This window comes from Arachis hypogaea, chromosome 1 (assembly GCF_003086295.3).
Source record: "Arachis hypogaea cultivar Tifrunner chromosome 1, arahy.Tifrunner.gnm2.J5K5, whole genome shotgun sequence".
NCBI lineage: Eukaryota > Viridiplantae > Streptophyta > Magnoliopsida > Fabales > Fabaceae > Arachis > Arachis hypogaea.
Window position 1 is genome coordinate 24,206,761 of NC_092036.1, and position 23,349 is coordinate 24,230,109.

Below are 23,349 nucleotides of genomic sequence, written 5' to 3' on the forward strand. Positions count from 1 at the left end.
TTTTATAAATATTAAATATGACATATTACCTATAAATATTTTTATTAAAAAAATAATTTTTAAATAATATTTTTGTTTTTGTAAAAAAAATTATCAAGTCTTTTAACAGGCTTCAGGTCAGGCCAAACTTAGTACTTTAAAAAAAAAGTCTATAGTAGGGGCGGAGATTGCCTCTCTACTCCTTATTCCCGTCCCGAGATTTACTCCTCGTTCCCGTCTCCATTTTCTGTCGTAGGAGAATATTGCTTCCTATCTCCATTTCCCACAGAGTTCCATTTTTCACCAAGATTTTTCATCTCTCTGATAATTTTGACTAATTATTAATTTTCATGGGAATAGAGCTGAAAATATTCATCTTATATAAAAATAGCAAGATTTTATACAAAAATCTAAACAACAAGATGTCGATTTCTTTCAAAATGATGCAATGGGAAATGCCACAACGAACTAGAACACAGAGCAGTGGACAAGGTGGAAAACACAACAGCAAAGAGAGGAGAATGAATACGACGACAGAGTTGTGAAAATGAATGCCATGAATATAGAGAACGATACCGTGAGAATAATGAAACGGTGAGAGATGACAATACAGTGAGACAGAAGAGTGATGAGAGAGTAAATGCAAAAAAATTAAATAAAATATGAACGATAATAGCCGTTAAAAATTTATAAATTAAAGAAGAGTGATGTAAATAAAAATTAAAAATTTTAAATCTATATATATAACATGCCAAATGACTAAAAAATATATATAAAAAATAAATTATTAAAAATAATTAAATAAATTTATAAATTTTGAACATTGACAAAAAATCTTCACACTCAGATCTTTATTCGGAATAGTCCCCGCAGAATTCTCGGCGTCTCGAACAGTTTTGCCATCTTTAATCCATGACCACCTTCCTCGTCTTCCTTCTCCTCTTCTCTTTCCATTCTTCTTCTAGTTTCGCTTGATATAAAACTTTTCCCACCGAAACCAGAAAGACAAAGAGAATAATCACCAACACAATTGGAGAAGGAAGAAGAAGAAAGAAAAAGAGAGATGTCCAAGTTTTTGGCTGTGTATTTAAATCGATGAAAAAATAATGAAATTTTCTCGATTTTCTTAACTGTGTATTCTTTCTTTCTTTGTATCCAAATTGTTTTATTGACAGCATTGAGTGTGTCATCCTCTGATGGCACGGATGAAGATGAGATCCAACACCATAACCTTCGTCCTCATCATTACTTTGAGTTTTCTTCTTCGAAGCCTTGGAATGGAGGCGCCAACAACAACAACAACAACAACAATGTTATGGGCGCAACGGTGGTTATTCCTCCTGCAACCAGCGTCCATGAGTTGCTTGAATGTCCCGTTTGCACCAATTCAATGTATCCCCCAATTCATCAGGTTAGGGTTCTGTCCCTAATTTTCATCTTATTCATTTTTTTAAAATTATTTTGAGGTGATTGCTAATTCCTTTTGGTGATGGATTTGAAGTTGGATTGAGTGAATTTTGATGACATGTGTTTTTGAGTATTAATTGAATTTTCTTTGAGTTGGGGGAATGGGTCTTGGAGTTGGTTTTGGGAATTTAGGGTTATGGTTACATTGAGAAAGTGTTGTGTATAGAAGGGCATGTTTGATTTAGTGGAATTGAGCTAAAATAATGATTGCAGTGAGATGCGAGTTCAAGGAGTTTACCATGGTGTCAAAACTTTAATCTAACATTTGTTTATTACTAATAAAATTTGAGCAAAGTGAATTATTTACTGTAGTCCAGTGTTTCATTCTTGTTTAGTAATTGTAAATTTATCAGTAGTCTTTGGTATAAGAAGTTTTTTTTTTTTTTCTTTTTGATATTATAGTTTCTGAAAGTAAGTTTAGTTAGAACTGATTTTACAAAAATGTTTCCATTAGAAGTTGGTATGGAGTAAACTTGATTTATGTTTGATGAATATGTAGTAAGACCTTGGTGAATGAATCCGAGGAGTACTGTGGATGTTCTTTGTTAGTTAAACTCAAGAAAGTACTTTGTACACAACTATATTTTGTTGTTGTATCAGATGTAAGCTTGGGTGGTAAAATGGCAACAAGATAGGATTAGGAATAAATGCATTCAAGACAATGTTGCAGTAGCATCTATTTTAGAAATATGGTAGAATTTGAGTTTACATATTTTTGGGATTTTAGCCTATAGAAGCTCTGGTATTAAAAAGGCCTTGGGTATAATTAAAAGTTTGAAGAAGGATTTGCACAAAACCACCTATTAGGTTTATAGACCATGAGAACATATATTTTATCTGAAGTAGAAGACAATATGAAGTCAGTGTGACCCAAGGGATGCTATGGTTGAAAGCTCTCTGTATCAATTATTGAAAAGTAGTAAAGGATTTACTTCTTCTTATCTATTAGGCTGAGTAAGAAGATTGGAACAGTAAGTTATATGGTTACCTTAGAAGTCATAATAAATGGGAACAAAAAAGTTGAAGATTGGCCTTGGCAAAAATGCCGATTTCATTTATGTCCCCCGTCCCCTAGCTGAGGTCTTTTATGTATAATATGAACTAAAGTAACAGCTAACTCTGAACTACAAATAAAAACTCAAAATGTCAGGAAGATTTATTTGGTTTATCTCCTTTTCTTGTTAAAGAAACTTTGTTAGGAGAAAGGAGAGAGAAAAACCAGCAGAGAGAAATTACTGACTGAAACCTTTAAAGGCGAATAAGCTGGAACCCAAAGAGACTAGAAAAATAAGCCTTTCCCCAAAGTTATGCAGGTATAAATTACTGACCGAAAAACTACCTTAGCAAACTGATGTAATCATGCATGGCGCATGTAAGTAACTAACTGCCTATGTTGTAGTTGGAATGTAGGAATGCATAGCATATGTAGGTGGTTCTTGTTAGGAGATGAAAAAAATGAGAGGGTGAGAGCATTCAGACTGGATTCTGAGGAATATTGATTGTCTAGGATTTCTTATAGACAATCTGTATTGAAGTATATTATTAGTTGACACTTGACACATACTGCAAAATGTCTGTATTTGTGAAGATGTGGAAAATGAAAGTTCCAATAGATTTCTTGCAGTGCCATAATGGGCATACATTAAACAAGGGTGCACAATCGGTGTCCCACTTGTAGACAAGAGCTTGGAGATATTAGGTGTCTGGTGCTGGAAAAGGTGGCTGAATCACTCTAGTTACCTTGCAAGTACTACTCCCTTAGATATCCAGAAATATTTCCATACTACAGCAAGCTGAAGCATGAGACAGAATGCAATTTCAGATCATACAATTGTCCTTATGCTGGATCAGAGTGCTCTGTTGCCGGGAACATTCCTTTCCTTGTTGCACATCTGCACAGGATGCATATTCAACCACCGATATGTAAAATCAAATCCCCATGAAGTTGAGAATGCAACATGGATGCTCATGGTAAGTGTATCAGATTTATTTCTACAGATCATTACCCTTTGTCATATATTTCCACAAATGGATATTAAAATATGACACACAACAGCCCCCCATTGGTTTGTGGTACTTTAATATCTATTGGTGGAAATACTGGGAAGTCATGGAGACATCGAAAATTGGAATCATGCCTAGTGAAATTTGTTAAGATGCTTCATGCCTTCATATGGCTAGTTATGTTTTATCTATTCCTTATATCCTCCCTTTCACTTGGCTGAGCTATGTTTTGGTGCTTATCAATTTAACAACTTTGTTTTTTCCCGCTGTAAGCCTTGCATAGAAGAACATGTATGCAATTCAGTATCCAGATGCTACATCATAGATTTTTAATTTATTCAAAGCCCATTCATCACTTATTAGTTGCCACTTTTAATCACATCTTATATAACATATATTCACAGTAGAGCACATTCAATCTTGGAAGCAATTAATTAATTAATTACATAATTAAAATAAGAAGATTGCAATACAAGTAACTGTAGATATAATAGTATTTCATTTAATGATAGCTTAATATGATTAAATGCAGACACAAATCCGAATTCAAATTGGTAAAAATGTAAATATATACTAATTTAATTATAATAGTATAACTGTATAACTTAGGTACTTAGGTAGTACTTTCCCTGAAAAACAATACGCTGTGGTTAGTAAATGCGAAAAAAAAAAATCCTAAGAAAGAAATTCGGATATAAAAATAAAATATAAAAAATAAAGAAATTAGTAAAGTAATAAAATAATTAACTAATCAAACTTATATTTTTTATAATCTGTGAATGCTATTACTTGACATAAATGTAGTTAAATTTTTATTTTCTTATTTTAAAAATTTAATCCAATATAAATATATGGTATATAAAAAATAACAAAAGAATTAAATAATTCCAAAAGAATTAGAAGTGAACCGTACTATTAAATATAAAAAATGTTTTAAAATAAAAATGAATAAAGATATAAAATGAATTTATAATTTTATTAATTTTCCTATCTTAATTTAAGAATAATTAAAATATTAATTTATTGTTTTATCAATTTTGTTATGGACTTAATCCATTTTTTCTAATGGGATAACCGAATAAGAGAGTGAGAGAGAAAAAAACGAAGTGGAATAATGAGGTAGTCCCCACCAGATAGATAGATAATAAATATCATAATAGTCTCTTCCCGCCTTCTCGCTTCTTCAAAACCTTTCTTTTCTCGTTTAGCATCATCCCCCCTTCATTCTCTCAACAGACTCACAGGAAAACAGAGAGATAAAATTCTACACTCTGCCTCGTTTATAAGGGTCACTCATACAAATTGTTGCATTGTGTGTGTGATATAGCCACGCACAACACTAGTTATGGACACGCCGGAGAGGAACCAGATCAACCCTCCCTTCTCTCGTGTCGAGGTTTTACTTTTACTTCCTCCCATTCTGCCTTTTCTGCATGTCTTTCGTTAAGTTTTCATGGAAAACGTATGTGTGATTTTTCTTGTTTTTGGAATATCTGTTTTATGAATATCTCAACATGCAGTTCAATTTGCAGCAGTGGCGGAACTTGAGGATGATTTTTGGAGGGGCCAAACATGTTAAATTTGTAAAAAGAAAGGATAATTTTTGGAGGGGCCAATATTTTAAATTTGAAATAAAAGAAAAATATTGGATGAGTGACAGAAGTGAGTATCAAAGAGGGTGTAACTTGATTAGTAACACAACATTTGACCAATTAAGCTATTTGTACTTTTTGTAATGGTTTACAAGGCTCTGCCGCTTTTGCAGGGATTGTAAATAGTTTCTTTTGCTTTGCTTTTCGCGTTCTGTCTTTTGCATTTCATAATTATCCTCTTATCAGAGAGCCCCTTTAATTTTATATGGGCTAGGTATTCTATGCACTCATTTGCTGTATTGGTTCATAGTCTTGATTATCTGTTTTTACATGAATTAATCCTTTCAATTAATCTATGTGTAATTATATTTCTTCTCTTTGCTCTTGGCAGGATTCCCCTGTATTCAGTTTTATCAACAGTTTGTCGCCTATAAAGCCCGTGAAGTCTGCCCAGGTTGGTCAAACATTCAGCTCGCTTAGCTTTCCTTCCCCTCCGCGTGCTTTTACTTCATCCAATCTCACCTGTTTCAAGGAATCAAAAGTTCTCAGGAGGTGATATTCAAATGATTTTAATTTTTTCCTTGTTTGATAATTTTTTATTTGCTAATATCTGTATACTGTTCAATGAACCATTTCTGATTGTCACATATTATTCACATCTATAGGCATAACCTTTTTGGGGCATCAAGGCCTGGGTTGTCATCTGAAGATGGTAATAAATTTCAGACAAGTGAAGAGGCTATTGCAGATTCATTTCATCCATATAATAACTCGAGGGAATCTCAGGGAAATTTTCATGATGGAATATCTGTAGTTGATGATTCGATTGCTCTACCTGGTGAGCACACAGACTTCTCAGCTGAGATACTACAGGCCTTAAATTATAATAATTGTGGTAACCCTGGCTCTGATCCTGGTCATGAGGCTAACTCTCTTGAAGTCTTTAATCAGGGGTTGTGTCAATTTGATCCGAAGGGCCAAGAATCAGAGTGTAATTGGGATAATTTAATCTCTGGAGATACTGATTTCTTCGTTTTCAATTCCCCAAATGACGCAGCTTTTAAGGGTATAATGCAGAAACCAGATTCTCATTTTATGTCTCTGGTACCGGAATCTTCCATATATAATGGTCTGAGAGATAGCAAACTTAAAATAGAAGATTATCGTCATGAGCCTTTAGCAATCACAGGCCAAATGCAGGACAAACACTGCGTTGCCATGACTAGCAAAATAAAGGAAAAACCAGATGTTGAGGTAGATAAGTTTGTTACTGTTGTGACGAATTATGCATATTATACTTAGTTGTGAACATTGCATTTATAAATTATAATTCTAGCATCTCTAGATTTTAGTCAATTGCTTTGTAGTATGCATGGCAAAAGTAAATTATTTATTTGAAGCTCTATTTCTTTGAAGCTTGTTTCTGTGATGAACCGTGGTACACGGAGGCGATGTCTAAACTTTGAGACTGACAGTGTGCAAAGGAAGAACTCAGATGATAATTTAAAATCCGGTTCTCTTGGATATGAAAAACAATTGGTTTCGGCAAAACGCAAAAGCAGTTCACAGCAATGCACTATGCCTGCAGTTGGCTTACATTTGAATGCACCCGACAAAGAAGTCATAAGTAATGACGAGTCGTCTTGTGGAATTCATCTTAATGTTCCCAGTTGCACTTCCGTGCAAATCTATACCAGCTATGAACATCAGGAACCACTGGCAATAGGAGTGGATTCATCAAACATTGGGCCTGAGCCAGCTAAGGATAATTCTCATGCATTATATTCCACTGTTAATGATGTCAGTCAGAATAGTCCCAAAAAGAAAAGACATGGAGACTGCAAGCGTTGCAAGTGCAAGAAATCAAAGTGTTTGAAGTTGTAAGATGAGAGTGATTTAAAATTAAATAATAATAATAGTAAATTAATTAGCAGTTAGTTATAATGTGACCGGCCTTTGAAATCGTCATTCAAGTTCGCAAGCAGATCGAGTCTCGCAATCCTCTGGCTTTTGCTCCTAAAGTCATTGCTGAACCTGAAATTGGGGTCAGAAATTAAACTTCAACTCTCGTTCTATGTTAGCTGTAATTTAACCTGGTTCATAAAATGATTTATGTATTTTTCGCTTTCAGAATGATCCAAATAAAACTCCAGCACCAGCACGACACAAGAGAGGATGCAACTGTAAGCAATCAGTCTGCCTAAAGAAATACTGTGAATGCTTTCAGGTATTCATCTATCCTTGATATATATCATGAATACTTCAGATTAGTTATAATATTAGTTACTAATGGTAGTGTTTTGTTTTTCAAAGGCTGGTGTTGGATGCTCCTTAAGCTGTAGATGTGAAGGGTGTAAGAACACATTTGGTAGAAAGGACGGTGAGTTGTCCCCTCTTTTTGCAAATTAAATACCCATCAGAATCTAACTGTTTTATTGTTTCAGGCGCTAATTCTATAGGAGTAGAAGCCCAGCTAGAAGTAGAAATAGAGGTCTGTGGAAAAGTTGTTGAAAAAGTATCACAGAGAATTGAAGTTCAGAACTCCGATAATCATCCAGATTTTGTTCCAATCTCTACGCCATTCCCGCTGTTTAGGTTGGAAATGCTGTTTTTTGTTAGCTTTGAAATGATAAAATTGATGATTTTGTTTATTAGTACTGACTTGATTCATTTTTTTATTTTTTCTTTTTGTGTCAGTTCATTGTCAGAGGGGAAACCAAACACTCGTTGGTCTCAACCACCTAAGCATTCTCAAGCTGTTTCGGACCAGGAAATGACAGATGTTCTTGGAGGCGGAGGCAGAAGTGATAGGTCTCCCATGACCATCAAAACTTCTTCTCCAAGTGGGAAGAGGATTTCCACTTCTAAGGGTGACTTGACACTTTCTTTTCCTTCTCCTAATCGTCATCAATAGCAGTGCTACATTTTTTTAATTGATAGTCAATAGTTATTAGTTAAGTCTTTTTCGTTTCAGTTAGGTTAGTAGTTTGTAGCTTTAGGCATATAGATGTTATGGTTTAGGTTTAAGTATATTTTAGCTTTAGTTTTATTTTATTTGAGTTCCTTCAATTATTTAGTATTTATTTGAGTAATGGTTATAATCTTTATAATCATTCTAGTAAATAATCTCTACGGGTCTTTGTTAGAGAAATTATAATTCTATTTATTGCTTCTGAATCAGTGTTTATATATATATAATGGTTATAATCTTTATAATCATTCTAGTAAATAATCTCTACAGGTTTCTGATAGAGAAATTATAGTTTTATATTTATTGTTTTTGAATCAGTGTTTATATTATATATATTTCTACTATTATTACTATTAGAGTGTCAACACACTTTCAAAATGTTTAGAACTTTTTAAATATGATATTTTCTTCCAAGTTATAGTAATTATTACTTTGTTCAATTGCACACTAAGTTGGGAAAAAAATTGATTACGAAGTTATTCATCAAGATACCTTGATTTGATGATTAATCTATAAGGTAAGTACTTTATTTTTATTGTTCTTAATATATCATGTGAAAACATAAGAATGAAAGATGCTTAAAATATTTTAAGGTGAGATTATTAAATAAAGAAATTCATTTTTTTTTCAAATCTTGATCAAACATAAATTCACCAGTTGATAGATAATCTTCGTATCTCGAAGAAATTCACTTTTTTTTCCCTCTTTTTTTGGTCCTGAAATTTTCTAAATCTAAAGCGCTTTGTTATTTTGGACTTGAAATCGTTTTTTTAAAAGCTAGATTTGATATTTAAGTGTATGTTTAATTTAAGATTTGGATCTTTTAAATTTTAAATTTTATTTTAGAGAATAAAATGTATTCTTTTATAATTTATTTTATACGTGAGACCAAGAGAAAATATGAGAGAAAAACTATTCAAGGTGAGAGATCATACTTTACTCTCTCAAGTGAAAAATTAAAATTTAAAGAATTCAAATTTTTAGTTTAATGTTTCATCCAATAAATTCAGAGTTAATAGTTTAAATTGTCTCTGAAAGATACTACAATTTTCATTTTCGTCCTCGAAAGATAACCAATTTGTTCATATTCGTCCTTCCGTCATCTTCTTCGCTGAGTTGGTAAACACTTGCTGACGTGTGTTGTTAACTGCCAATGTAGCACACAATCAAAACGATACAGTTTTGATACAATGTTCTCCTAGCCTTGAAACGTCGCCGTTTAGTGTCCAAGAGAGATTCATCCTTACCTCTCACCGTTGCAATGGCTTCTTCCACTATCAATGCTGCTCTAGGATATGATCAACTCTGCATTCAGTAGCGACAATTCTTTTATTGTAATTGTCAACCAACACTAACGAATGTTGATGGGGTGTTTTAGAACTTAGGTGAAAGGCTTAGGGGATATCTTGAGGGAGACGATATGTTTTGGAGCGAAACAGAGAGAAATAGTTGATATTAAAGGGGATTAGACTTTGCAATGTTTGAATCTCTCTTCTGGACACTAAACAATGACGTTTCAAGGCTAGGAGAACATTGTATCAAAACTGCATCGTTTTGATTGTATGCCATGCTGGCAGTTAACGACACATGTCAGCGAACGTTTGCCAACTCAGCGAAAAAGATGAGAAAAGACGAATGTGAGCAAGTTAATTATATTTTGGAGACGAAAATGAAGATCGAGATATTTTTTAGGAACGATTTTAACTATTAATTTAATAAACTCACGTTTTATTTTTTTTTGGCTTTTTTTATTTCTTTTTTCAACATCCAGCATCTTACAAACGTTATATTTTTTCAAAAGTTAACATTGGACTTGTTTTAACATTCAATTGAGGATGTTGTTGGAAATTTATGATACGCTAATTTATTTTTTGCTAACCATATCCTTTTTCTCCCTTTAAAAAGAACTCTTTCATAAAATCTTAGATACAAAGAAGATTGGCTTTAAAATTACAAGACTGATTCATTCAACAACAATCTGTAAATGAACATTTTTTTTTCATAATTTTATTTATTACATGCCAATCTGAATAGATTTTTTTTATTGGTATGAACTCAACGGGTTTTTTCTTTTCTTAATAGTAAAATATATTTTATCTAAAACAATTTGTATCCTCCAAAAAATGCTTCAAATTTCTTTAGGATAAATTAAACCGATGGAACTAACAAGATTTGGTTACAATCATTATATTGTTGAAAGGGTTTTTTTTTTAATTATGCATTTTTGGAAGTAAAAATAAAATAAGGTGTGAATTATAGTCGAAAGATTGGTCCAACCAACATTATTAGTTATTTAACTAGTATTTTAATTCGTAATAATATTATGAGAATATAAATTTTTTAAAATTATGATCTACTTAATTATGATAATATAGATTATGCATAGCATAAAAGATTTATAAAATCAAACTACTTTTACACAAGAAAGTCATAGGTCGACAAAAGTTTCTAACTAAAAAGACTAAGATATCTGTAGATAAAAAATCAAATAATAAAAATTTTAATTATTATTTTTATATAAAAAAATCTAATTTTTTATTAATAATTAATTTTAACATTTGTTAGCTAAAATTTAAAACAATTTAACGTGTATACTTTTACATTTAATTAGGTGTTAACTGTTAAGTCTGTTGCACAAATAGAAATAATTAATTTTTATACTTGTTATTTAAAAATAATAATTTTTCTCTCTATGCATATAAAATTATAATTAGATATTAGCATACAAAATTATACTGATAGTTATAAAATTAATTTAAAATTAATTTTTTAAAATAATTAAATCTTGATTCTAACTTTTAATTATAATATTAGTATTCTCTCCCAATTATATGTAATAAATATTTGAAAGAAGAGAAATGAAAATATAGATTAAAAAGATAAGCGATAAAAATTTAAGAGGAGTGCTAGGGAGACAGCAGATTTTGTGAGTTGTAGGCATCAATTAGCCATCAATAGTGTATTTAATGGTGTGAGATTTTATCTAATGGTGGAGAATCATTCATTTTTATTTTGTTGGCTAAGTGCTGGCCAGATTTTAACAAATCTGCTGGCCCCTAAACTTCTCCAAAATTTAAAACTAAATGAAAAAACTAAAAAACTATGTATATAATAATAATAATAATAATAATATTTTTTATTTAAATTATATTATTTTGTTAATTTGGTTTCTGTAAGAGAAAGATAGAAAAAATAGAGAATGAGAGAAAAGAGAAAGAAAGATAAAGATAAAGAATGAGAGTGAGAGTCAGAGTTTGTTAACTTTAGAAAAAATATTTTAATTGTATAAAAATATCGAATGACATATTTTGATTTGTCAAATTACTAATATAAAATATAAATTATATATAGAGTAAAAATAGTAGAGAGAAATAGAAAAATGGAGGGAGGTAGATGAGAGAATTTAGAAAGGGAGTTTATTAATTTTGAAAAAAAATATTTTTCTCAATTTTAATAAGAGAGTGTCATGTGACATATTTGATTATTAAATTAGATAGTAATATATGATACATAATATAGGTATATTTCAATTTCAATTTTAATGCAATTAAAGAATGTCATGTTGCACATTTTGATTGTCAAATTAGTAATTATCATTAATATTGATAATGATATATAAAATAGATAAAGTGGTTGAAGGAACGAGAGAAATAAAAAAAGAAAGAGGGAGGATGTGAGAACTTTTTAATTTTAGAAAGAAAGATTTGATTTCAATTGTAATGAGGGAGTGACATGTGGCACATTTTAGTTGTAAAATTAGTAAGAAGGAGGAAAGAAATTCTTTAATCTTAGAGAAAAATATTTAATTTCAATTACAATGAGAGAGTGACATGTAGTACATTTTAATTGTAAAATTTGTAAGAGAGAGAAAAGAATTTCTTAATTTTGGAGGGAAAAATTTAATTCCAATTGCAATAAGAGAGTGACATGTGGCACATTTTAGTTGTAAAATTAGAAATAGATAATAAATAATAGATTAAAATGTGAGTGTGTGACAATAATGGAGGCGCTTTGCTATTTGACCACATCAACAAGAAGACGATCTTGTGAGCTGCATAGATTCAAGATCAATGTTCTCATTCTTCCATTACCAACACTGAGTTGTTCCTTAATACAGGGCTTTGCCTAATTCTCATGATTCAAGAATTTATACGAATAAGTTGTAAGACTAAGGATTATTAAGAATAAGGACAACTTTAATGTAATATTATCCAATCAATTTTTTTTATAAAAAAACTTAATATCTTTATCACAATATTATTATTATTATTATTAGGCGTTGAATGTTGGTGCTTGTGGTTGTGGGTGATTGTGAAACAAATGGAAGAATATCTAGCAGTTTATGATTAGGTTAACAAATAATTTGGCATTATTCTTTCCAAACAAAAAAAAGTACAAAACCAACCTCTCTCCTCAGTCACTTAGCTTCCTTAAAAAATTGACCAAACAGCTTATGCTTCAGCTTGAAAAGCCACATTCTAAGGCAAAATATGGGAATGGGACCAATATAGAGTGCCTTTTCCACAATGGGGTTCCGACTTCTTCATTCCTATATTTCAAAGACACGTAGTTGGGCTTGTAAACTACTGTGAATGAATGTGGTTGGTGAATGGTGAGGGTTGGCTGTTTGTAGGAGGAACGTGAGAATCAAGAGAGGTCGATATCACATTATCTAAGCTTCAATTCAATACTCAAAGAGTAACCAAAACAATAAGCTTCAATTCAATTCCTTAATATTTGAAGCAGTCTCTCTCCTTTTTTTTGTGCTATTTGAAAATGTCTTTTCTAATGATAATTTATCTTTTAACTCTTTTCTTTCTTCAATTTAAGTGTGGTGGAGAATTAATGAGTTAATCAAATCAACTCTCATACATCTCTCTGATTCATTAAGCTATAAATTCCTTATATCAATTGTCTTGCATTCCTCTATAAATTTTGGCATTGTTTTTTTTGAGATGAAATTTGTTGGTTTCGTTGTCAATTATTTGACAATTTGTTCCACTTATACCTCTAAATTTTATATGGAGATTTTCTGGTTTTTAAATTTTGTTCTTGTCTCTTACATGAAGTTTTGGATTTGTTGAACAAACTCAGCAGTAGATTGTAATAATCTCTTCATAACAAATTCAACAGTGAATTGAGATGGTCTCTCCATAATAAGCTCAAGAGGATTTTGGGATCGCATTAGGTTTACTTGCTGTTGGTGCGAAACATTGAAGTATCCTTGTCTTTAATTCTCCTAACCAACATTAGGTGATTCCTCCAACTAGAAATATGAGTTATTCTTTGACCTTGAGAAATGTTCCATGTAATTTACTTGCTCGGTGGTTGGTGGACAACTGGAAGAATAGCTTACACTCTTCATTCATATATGCTCCTCCACATAAGTAATACGTAATAACGTACATTTGTTCTACTTGTTTTGTGAGTAAGAAAATATGTTGAAACATATTTGTATAGAGTGTTAAGACTGTATTCATGGTATCTATCTCCATTACTTCTTTTTTATACACAAATAAAAAGAAATAAAATGCACAGTGTGGAATAAAGAAAAAGAATAAAGAAGAAAAGAAGACTAAATAGAATAATAAAAATAAAATAAAATAAAATAAAACAATCTAATTTAGTGATCCAACTGAATGTATATTGTCAATTTCAATCAATCCCCTCAATGGCGCTAAAAATTTGATGAGCCAAAATTGATATACTTGGATATTGGCAAGTACATAAAATCACTTCAAGTAATACCACAGTGAATGGATATCGTTCTCATGAAGATTAACGGATTGAATTAAGCAATGTTTAATTGGATCTCTAATTAGATTGATCATGAAGGATTACCATGTGTTTATAACACGCAGCTGAAGAAAAGAAAGTAATTCTTAAAGATTTATTTTGTGCTTAAACTTTATTCCAATAATAAATATATAGTAGATCAGATCTAAATACCTGTGTACGCTAGTAAAAATCACTTTCTCATTCGATGGTACGAAGGCGCTTTGCGTATCCACACCGAGACCAACCTTTGCTGTCAACTCTTTGACCAATGAATATCTGATCTAAATTGAGAACCTCTTTGCAACTTTTTGCACACCATAAAATTCTTCTCCAAGAATCAGGCTTACATACGTTTATGTGTCTAGAGGTAAAGGAATAAAACCCTTGTGTTTTACTCTCACACATTTCCTCTACTCTTGACACACATATATATAGTATGAGATTTGTTACTAATTTTAAATTTGATTCTCAATTCAAATTTAAATCATATCTTAAAATTCCAAATCTGAATCCTTCAAATTTTATGAATTATATTATAACAATTTAAAACATAATCGATTTGGATCTCATCCAAATTTATAATTCAAATTCAGAAATAGAATAACTAATTATTCTCAAATCTCATTTAATATTCTCAATTATCATATTATTATATTCTTGGTGCTAGCAAAAAATATAATAATATTCCATTTGAATTAATATAATTATTTATTTGATCAAATCAAAATAATAATTAAATAATTCTACAGCAAAGATTAGAACACTCGTTAGTGTATGACCCCATAGGTTCAATACTAAGCATGTAGTAAATTAGTCATACTAAATTTACTAATCAAGGTTGGCGTCTAGCAACACTCCTCAACGACCCAATAGTATGAAGTAATATATTTTTACTAAGAACCTCAGAAGAAAAAAGTATATTTCCTTCCATTTTTCGAGCTCTTGGTTAACCCTTAGAGTATGGTTTAATTGTCAAACTTTATCTTGTTACCATTATTATAATGAACTGTGAATGACTTAAGAAACTCATTTCTCCATTCATTCAATCTCCTTGGCCAAGGTTTTATTCATCTCAGTCATTATAATCATAGAGCTCAAACTCTTTACCGAGAGTTGACGGATTTCTTATTGACTAATCATTAATTCTACAAGTATTTAAATCATACCCAATATCCATTCAACTAGCACCCTAGGGTATTAGGTGTCTGGAATCAAAGTATAATAAATACAATGTTAATTACTATGATGGTCGCATGTCAAAGAAAATTCTATTACTATGTTCATCTTGAGAATATCCTATTGACAAATATACGGTAATTATAACCATTAGAAATTCTCAGAGTGAGTCAGATCAATGGTCATATCTCTATATATACCATCTATATATATAATTTAATAAATGAGATCTATTAATCTTCATCCAATGAAGACCATTATATATATATTGATCTTTCCAGATTATTAATATCCTTTTTAATAATCCTATTACCAAGAATAATTTAGATTAAATTATAAAAGATTTATCTCTCAATATTATTATCACTATCACAATGATAAATCTCTAAATTTAATCAAGGACCTTATTATATTAACATTTTAATATAATACAATAACAAATTATTTGACACATGATTGATTGGATTGTGGTCATACTCCTTATTCCCAACAGATCAAACATTGGCAAGATAATTGTGAATCTTGAGATAGAAGCAAAGAACAGTGAAGAAGATTGTTGATTATGAATGAAAAAAAAAAGATTGTGAATTTAGGAAAGTAATCAGTCGGTGAAATGTTAAAGGTTTCAGAGATGTTTAACTCTTAGATAAAATAATACTTGTGTTTTCTTACTTTGACTCATGCAAAAATCATTTCACAACAAATTATTTATAACTAAAATTCTAATTATTTGACAATTTAATTTTTCTTAACTTAATTAATCACTGATTTTTTGGTCAACTAATTAAGAGAAGATGTTAAGCACGATTTCGATTTAAAGTCACATAATATTCAAAAACTATTCCTAGCTGAATTAAATGTCACGTATTCAAAAACTAGTTCTTGACAATTGAAGATTACGAGATGAGTTTCAAGCTAATTTCGATATTAAATTTCCCAAAATAATAACAGAATTTAAAACAGAATTAGAATATTTCCAATACTTCTAACCATTAAAGATGAATAACGAGACTCAATATTAAAAAAAGTAGAAAATCATGAATCAAAATAAAGAAAACACTTACATTACTAATTCATGAAATCAAATAGAGCTCCTAACTTTTAATAGAGAAGGTTTAGTGACTCATAATGAAAATAAACTAAAAATGATGAGATGTTGGATAATAATGGTTGGGACCCGAGGATCCTCCATGATCTCTATAAATTATTCATTCATTTATTTATATCCTAACTTCTATCCTAGAATTCAAATTCTAAAACTAAATCTAAACTTATCTTTGAAAGATAAGATAGCTAAAAACAATAATTCAAATATAAACTAAAACTAAATCAAATCTTATCTTTTTAGAAGAAGTTAAAGCTAACTAATCATCTAAATCTTGAATTTTCAGTTTAGTTTAGCGCTTCCTAGAAGTGGACATTGGACTAAGCGCTAAGCTTGGGTGATTGGTGCTTGACTTGAATGCACATTTAGACCAAATAAAGTGTAAAATTACTTGGAGCCGGGCTTTGGAATTGAGCGCTGGGCACCAGTGTTTTGAACTTGGATGGCACTGTAACACCCTTCCAAGTTGGGCGCCAACTCTAGTTTTGTGGTCAAAGGCGCCATGCTTTGATGTTGGGTGCCAGGCTTTGATGTTGGGCATCTGGCTTTGGATTTTGGGCACTGAACTTGATGGATTTGGCCGTTGGACACCCGTTTTTATCAAATTCTGGGCATTCTGGTGCCAGTTTTTTTCTTTTTTTGTTCAATTGGGGACTTCTTTGGTTGCTTCTCTTCTCCTTATTTCTTTTAAAAATAATCCTGATTATATAATATTTCTAAAATAACTCCAAAATTATGATTAGATACAAAACTTCATAAAAAAATATAAGAACTTTGATTTAAATCTAAGAAAACTACTAAAAGTGGAGTTTATGATGACTTCTATGATTACATGCAAACTCCTGTTATTTTTATGAATCTTGCATACTTCAGAATCAAGAATATTCAAAAAATCAATTTTGGATTGTATTATGAAAATCCTCTTAGAATTGTATGACCTTGGAAGCAGTTACTTAATAACTTAATCGGAGAAAGATGTTTGAAGTCTTTGACTCTAAATGTTGTCTTGAGACAGCTCTAAGTGGGTTTTTAATCGATAATTCAGGTCAGTTGGCCTAAGTTATCGGGTGATAAAGCACTCATCGGATCTAGTTACCCATGTCTATTCTTGACACAACTAACACCATAAGCACATAACTAGGATTTTATCCATCCAAACATAGATGCCAGAGCCTCTTTAGACTCTAAATGCTTTGTCTCAAGAAAACTCTTGAATATGTACTTTTAGTCAACAATCTCAAACCAGTTGGCCCAAGTTATCAAGTGATGAGATACCCCTCAGATCTAACTACCCATGAAACACAAGAATTATAGGCACATAACTGGGCGATAGTCAATGGTGCTCAGAGTCTTATCACTTTTGGATTTTTCGATCTTCCCATACCTTTTTATTTTTTTTGAATTGCTTTAAAGATTTGAACGTTGGATTCTTATAATGTTTTCAAAACTTTGGTTTTGGAGATTCTATCTCCTTTTTCTCGAGATCCATTTAAATACTTTGGGTTCATAAAATATAACCATACTTCTAAGAATCACCATTTTCATTTTGATCTCTTTTTTAATCAATTCCTCTCATTTAGATACTTTCTTTTTACATAAGTAATTTATTGAAAAAAAAAAGACAGAATTTTAAACAACTAAAACTCATAAAAAAAAACATAAAGAAAATATTATACAACAAAAAAAATGAAAGAGTAAGATACATGACTAATCACCAAAAGAATAAGGTTACCACTTTCAATCTCTATCACTATCCTGTGCTTTCTTCTTGTTGTATTCTTGTTAAAGGTTGTAAAAGGCTTAGAGAAAGGGGGGGATGAATCTATGACCTTCTTTTACATTAATGAAATAAGTCTTTAATTATAAGCTTTCACTTAGAATCTATTTGAACTGTGCAGCGAAAACTTTATGAGACAATTTCATTTTGTCTCATAAATATCAGAAAACAAAACATAAAGAAAGAATAAAAGAATAACACCAGCATGTATCATGGTTTAGTTGCCTTATGCAATGCAACCTACATCCAGTCTCTACCACAACAGTGGTGGAATTTCTACTATAGTTAAAGTATTATATACACCAATTTCACAGGATTGGTACAATCCTTTCCCTCTCAAGTTCTATCCTAACTTGACTTGTTTATTGATAAACCACAGGATTGATACAATCCTTCCCCTCTCAAGTTCTATCCTAACTTGACTTGTTTATTGATAAACCACTATTTTATGATTATTCTTGTGCTAAATTGAGTGATTTCTATCAATTATCCATACACTTATGCATGTAATTTGCGTGTTTTACATTTACCTTCCTAGTTCCGCTTTATGATTGAAAACTCGCTTCCTAAGCTTTTAATTCATCAATCTTTAATTCCCCTCTTTACCATTCGATGCCGTGATCAGTGCGTTAAGTGTTTTCAGGCTTTATAGGGCAGAATGGCTTGGAGGAAGGAAAGGAAGCTTGCAAAAATGGAAGGAACACAAGAAACCAAGGAGCTGACCAGCGGGGACTGACGCACACGCACACCTCATGCGTGCGTGTAACATGGCGCACTCCATAGCGACGCGGACCCGCCAACGCGTGACACGCGCAGAAGGCCAACGACACGGACGCGCACTTGCCGCGTACGTGTGATGTGCGTAATATTCTGCGACTGTAGAAATCGCTGGGGGCGATTTTGGGCTGAGTTTGGACCCAGTTTTTGGCCCAGAAACACAGACTAGAGCTAGGGAACAGAAACGACTCAAGACACATTCACACATTCTTAGTTTTTTTGTTTAGTTTTTGAATCTTGAAAGAGAACGTTACTTCCTCCAGGGTTTTTCATAGTCATGTGATGAGCGGATAATTTATACGCTTTTTGGCATTATTTTATATAGTTTTTAGTATGATTTAGTTAGTTTTTAGGAGTGGACATTGGACTTAGCACTGGGCTTGGGTGATTGGCACCTAACTTGAATGCACTTTTCGGCCACTGAAAGTGAAAAATTACTTGGAGCCGGACTCTGGATTGGAAGTTGGGCATCCAATGTTTTGGACTTAGATGGTGTTGGGTGCCAGCCTGCCAAGTTGGGCACCAGCCCTTGTTTTGTGGTCAAAGGCGCCGGACTTTGATGTTGGGCACTGAGCTTGATGGATTTGTGTGTTGGATGCCCGATTTTTTTGGGATCAACTGGAGACTTTTTTGTTGTTTCTCTTTTCCTTATTTCTTTTAAAAATAATCCTAAATACACAATAATTCTAAAAAACCCCAAACATATGATTAGATACGAAAACTTCATAAAAAACATAAGAACTTTGATTTATATCTAAAAAAATTACTAAAAAAAGATATCTAAAAATTACTAAAGATGTCAAGGCATCAGATATGGATGAACTTTTGACAGAAAATGCTTTTATGAAATTTCCCATGTATAGATTGTATAATGAGTTAGATGGATCAATAGCAACAGCAAAGAAATTTCAAGAGTCCAGCGAAGTTCTACAGGAAGAGAAGTCTGTTAGAAGTTTATTGTAATTTAAACTTCTGTTGTGGCCTAATTGTAATTATCTATAAACTATTAATGATTTAATCTCATCCGTTAATTCTAATGTTTGATGGACGCATTAGATTTAAAGATAATAACACATAAAAAGCGGTCCTCTCTCTGCCTTAATATACACGACGTCTTTACAGTTTCCACTCACTGAAAAATATTGAAAAAAACTGCCATCTTGATGAACGTCTGAAAGAAAGGATAGAGAGAGAAACCAGTGTTGAAGTTCAACTCTACTGTGACCAAAACTCTGCAAAATCAGTCTTAAAGTTTAACTCTACCGTAATCAGGACTTGTTATGGCAACCAATCCGGGTATGAAAATCACAACTTTTAAGATCCTAATTAATGCTTCCGCCAAAATAAGTTTACATGTGGTATCAGAGCATGTATTTTGAAAGTTTGTGATTTTCTCTGATCTAATTATGATATCCATGGTGTTTCATGTTTCTGATTAATTATTCATAATTGAATTTTAATTAAGTGGGTTTCAAATTTTATGCCATCAAAACTGCATATTTGTGGTTGTATATGTTTTATATGTTTTCTTCTGAATATTTTAATTTGATCATAAATTATACTCATGTATGAATTTAATCTTGAGTTTATGTTTAGTATTGATGACAATTATGAAATTATTTTGAGTACGTAATGTACTCTAATTTTATGAAAAGTCTATAAATATTTTATTTATAGTATTAAATTTATTTAGATTATTTATTGCTTGTGTACACCAAAGTGACCAAGTTATAACGTAAAATGCCAGTATATTTAATAATGTGTTAATTAATTTTAGAATTAGATTTACCCAAAGGAAATCTCTTCTATTATTAATAGACTTGAACGAGAAAAAAAAATATTATTCTTGGGTCAGATATATGTATTGTCTAAAGATGGTATATGTATTTGGCAAAAAATTTTAATCTTCAAGTATGATAAATATGGCATTCATTTGTATGTTAATGTTAGTATATTATAAAATTTTATCCAAAGGTGAACTGTAATATGCTTGTTATGTTCTGTAATCTGAGTAGATGATAAAATTAAACTTAATATGAGCATTGTATGATTAAATGACAGGTATTTCAATTCATTCGCAAGCTTCATCTGTTACCATGTTTAATGGTTTAAACTTCTCTGAATGGAGTGAACAAGTGAAGTTCTATTTAGGTCTTTTGGATCTTGACTTGTCACTTTTAGAAGAGAAACCCATTGTCACTGATGACAATGATGAAGATGAAAAGTATGCACTTAAGACATGGGAACGTTCTAACAGATTAAGCCTTATGTTTATGCGAATGACTACTGCAAGCAATATTAAGACTACCCTTCCACAAACAAAAAGTGCTAAAGAATATCTTGCGTTTGTGGAAGACCGCTTCCGTTTTGCTGATAAGTCACTCGCTAGTACATTAATGTCACAACTCACGGCCATGAAGTTTGATGGGTCTAGGAGCATGCAAGAGCATACTATTGAGATGACTAATATTGCTGCAAAATTAAAGTCACTGGGTATGACAGTTGATGACTCCTTTATGATGCAATTCATTCTGAACTCATTACCTTCTGAGTATGGAGCTTTTCAAATTAATTATAATGTCATGAAGGAAAAATGGGACGTTAATGAATTGATTGGAAAGCTCATACAGGAAGAAAATAGACTTAAGAATTGTGGTGGTCATTCTGTCAACTTGGTTCAAGGAGCTGACAAATCAGAAAAGAAATTAAAGACAAAGCCCAAGAATTTTAAGAAGAAAGGACATGCCAATACAAAACAATGTCATTTCTGTAAGAAGGAAGGACATTTTCAAAAGAATTATCCTAAACGTAAGGCATGGTTCGAAAAGAAAGGTATATTTGAAACATATGTATGTACTTATGAATCAAATTTAATTGATATTCCTCATAATTCTTGGTGGCTTGATTCTGGTGCTACAACTCATGTATCTAATGTAATGCAGGGATTCCTTACGATCCAAACCACAAGCCAAAGTAAGATGTTCCTCTACATGAGAAACCGTGTGAAAGCGCCAATTGAAGGAATAGGAACTTATCGTTTGGTGTTGGATACAAGCTTTCATTTAGATTTACCTAAGACTCTTTATGTACCTTCCATGTCTAGGAATTTAATTTCTGTTTCAAAGTTGGACAATTGTGGTTTTTCTTTTAATGGTGGACATGGTTGTTTTAATTTATTTAAAAATTCTAATATTGTTGGTTATGGTGTTTTAATTGATGGCTTGTATAGATTAAAACTTCTTGATCAATTTTCTGAATCCTTGCTTATTGAGTACCAGAATGATGTAGTTAGGCCAAACACGCCTAAAGAAAGTTCTGCATTCTTGTGGCATAAACGCTTGGGTCACATATCCAAAGAAAGAATAGAAAGATTAGTAAAGAATGAGATTTTACAAAATCTAAATTTTACTGATCTTGGTTTATGTGTGGATTGTATTAAGGAAAAATAAACCAAACAAAATAAGAAAGGTGCCACAAGAAGTAGTCAGCTTCTTGAAATTATACACACTGATGTATGCGAACCTTTTGATACTCCATCTATTGGTGGAGAAAAATATTTCATCACTTTTATTGATGACTTTTCACGTTATGGATATGTCTATTTGCTTAAAGAAAAATCTTAGGCAGTTGATGCTATTGAGATTTATATTAAAGAAGTTGAAAGGCAATTAGACAAAAAGGTGAAAGTTGTTAGGTCAGATATAGGTGGTGAATATTATGGAAAACATAATGAAACAGGACAATGTCCTGGTCCATTTGCAAAACTTCTAGAAAGATATGGCATATGTGCACAATATACAATGCCATACACACCACAACAAAATGGTGTGGCAGAAAGGCGTAATTGAACGTTAATGGATATGGTTAGATGTATGATGAGCAATTCTTCTTTACCCAAATTCTTGTGGATGTATGCATTAAAGACTGCCATGTATTTGCTAAATAGAATTCCTAGTAAAGCTATTCCAAAGACTCCTTTTGAGTTATGGACTAATAGGAAACCCAGTTTACGGCATTTACATGTTTGGGATGCCCAGCAGAAGCAAGAATATTTAATCCACACGAAAATAAATTAGATTCTCGAACAGTGAGTGGTTATTTTATTGGCTATCCAGAGAAGTCTAAAGGGTATATTTTTTATTGTCCAAACCATAGTCCAAGAATTGTAGAAACTGGTAATGCAAAATTCTTTGAAAATGGTGAAGTTAGTGGGAGTGAAAATCATCAAAATGTAGAAATAAAGGAAATTAAAGTTAATGTTTCTATACATGTTAGTGTTCCTTTATCCACACCTACTCAAAGAGTTGTTCTAACTATTGTTGAACACATTAATAGTGATGAACAAGATTTGAATGATAATGCTCCCAATGAAGAAACTAACTCACAAATATCAGAAAGAAATGAGTCTCAAGAAATACCATTGAGGAGATCTCAAAGAGAAAGAAAATCAGCTATTCCAAGCTATTATGAGACTTATTTACAAGAAGAAGATATTGGAATATCTAAAGATCCAGTTTCATTTACACAAGCCATAAATAGTGATGATTCAGAAAAATGGATTGATGCCATTAAAGAAGAGTTAAAATCCATGGAAGATAACAAAGTTTGGGATATTGTTGCATTGCCAGAAGGTGCTAAATGTATTGGTTGTAAATGGGTCTTCAAAGTTAAGCGAGATTCCAAAGGCAATGTTGAACGATATAAAACTAGACTTGTTGCTAAG

The 23,349-nt window shown here is 31.6% G+C and overlaps 1 protein-coding gene across 1 annotated transcript; it reads left to right on the forward strand.

Moving 5' to 3' along the window:
* The first annotated feature begins 808 nt into the window (after positions 1-808).
* Positions 809-8,310, forward strand: LOC112707204 (protein tesmin/TSO1-like CXC 2). The gene is made up of 11 exons (XM_072223829.1): positions 809-1,390; positions 3,060-3,417; positions 4,778-4,846; positions 5,434-5,594; positions 5,708-6,296; positions 6,459-6,923; positions 6,998-7,087; positions 7,174-7,269; positions 7,356-7,422; positions 7,487-7,637; positions 7,740-8,310. Exons 2-11 carry the CDS (start codon positions 3,247-3,249, stop codon positions 7,954-7,956), a joined length of 2,076 nt encoding a protein of 691 aa, XP_072079930.1. The 5' UTR covers positions 809-1,390; positions 3,060-3,246; the 3' UTR covers positions 7,957-8,310.
* The last annotated feature ends 15,039 nt before the right edge of the window (positions 8,311-23,349 follow it).

Excerpts from the sequence above, each read along its gene's own strand:
- LOC112707204 (XM_072223829.1), top strand. The coding sequence starts at position 3,247 with ATGAGACAGAATGCAATTTCAGATCATACAATTGTCCTTATGCTGGAT. Across the intron at positions 6,924-6,997 it reads AATCAAAGTGTTTGAAGTTG|TTTGAAATCGTCATTCAAGT; the intron begins TAAGATGAGAGT and ends ATGTGACCGGCC. Across the intron at positions 7,088-7,173 it reads TTGCTGAACCTGAAATTGGG|AATGATCCAAATAAAACTCC; the intron begins GTCAGAAATTAA and ends TTTCGCTTTCAG.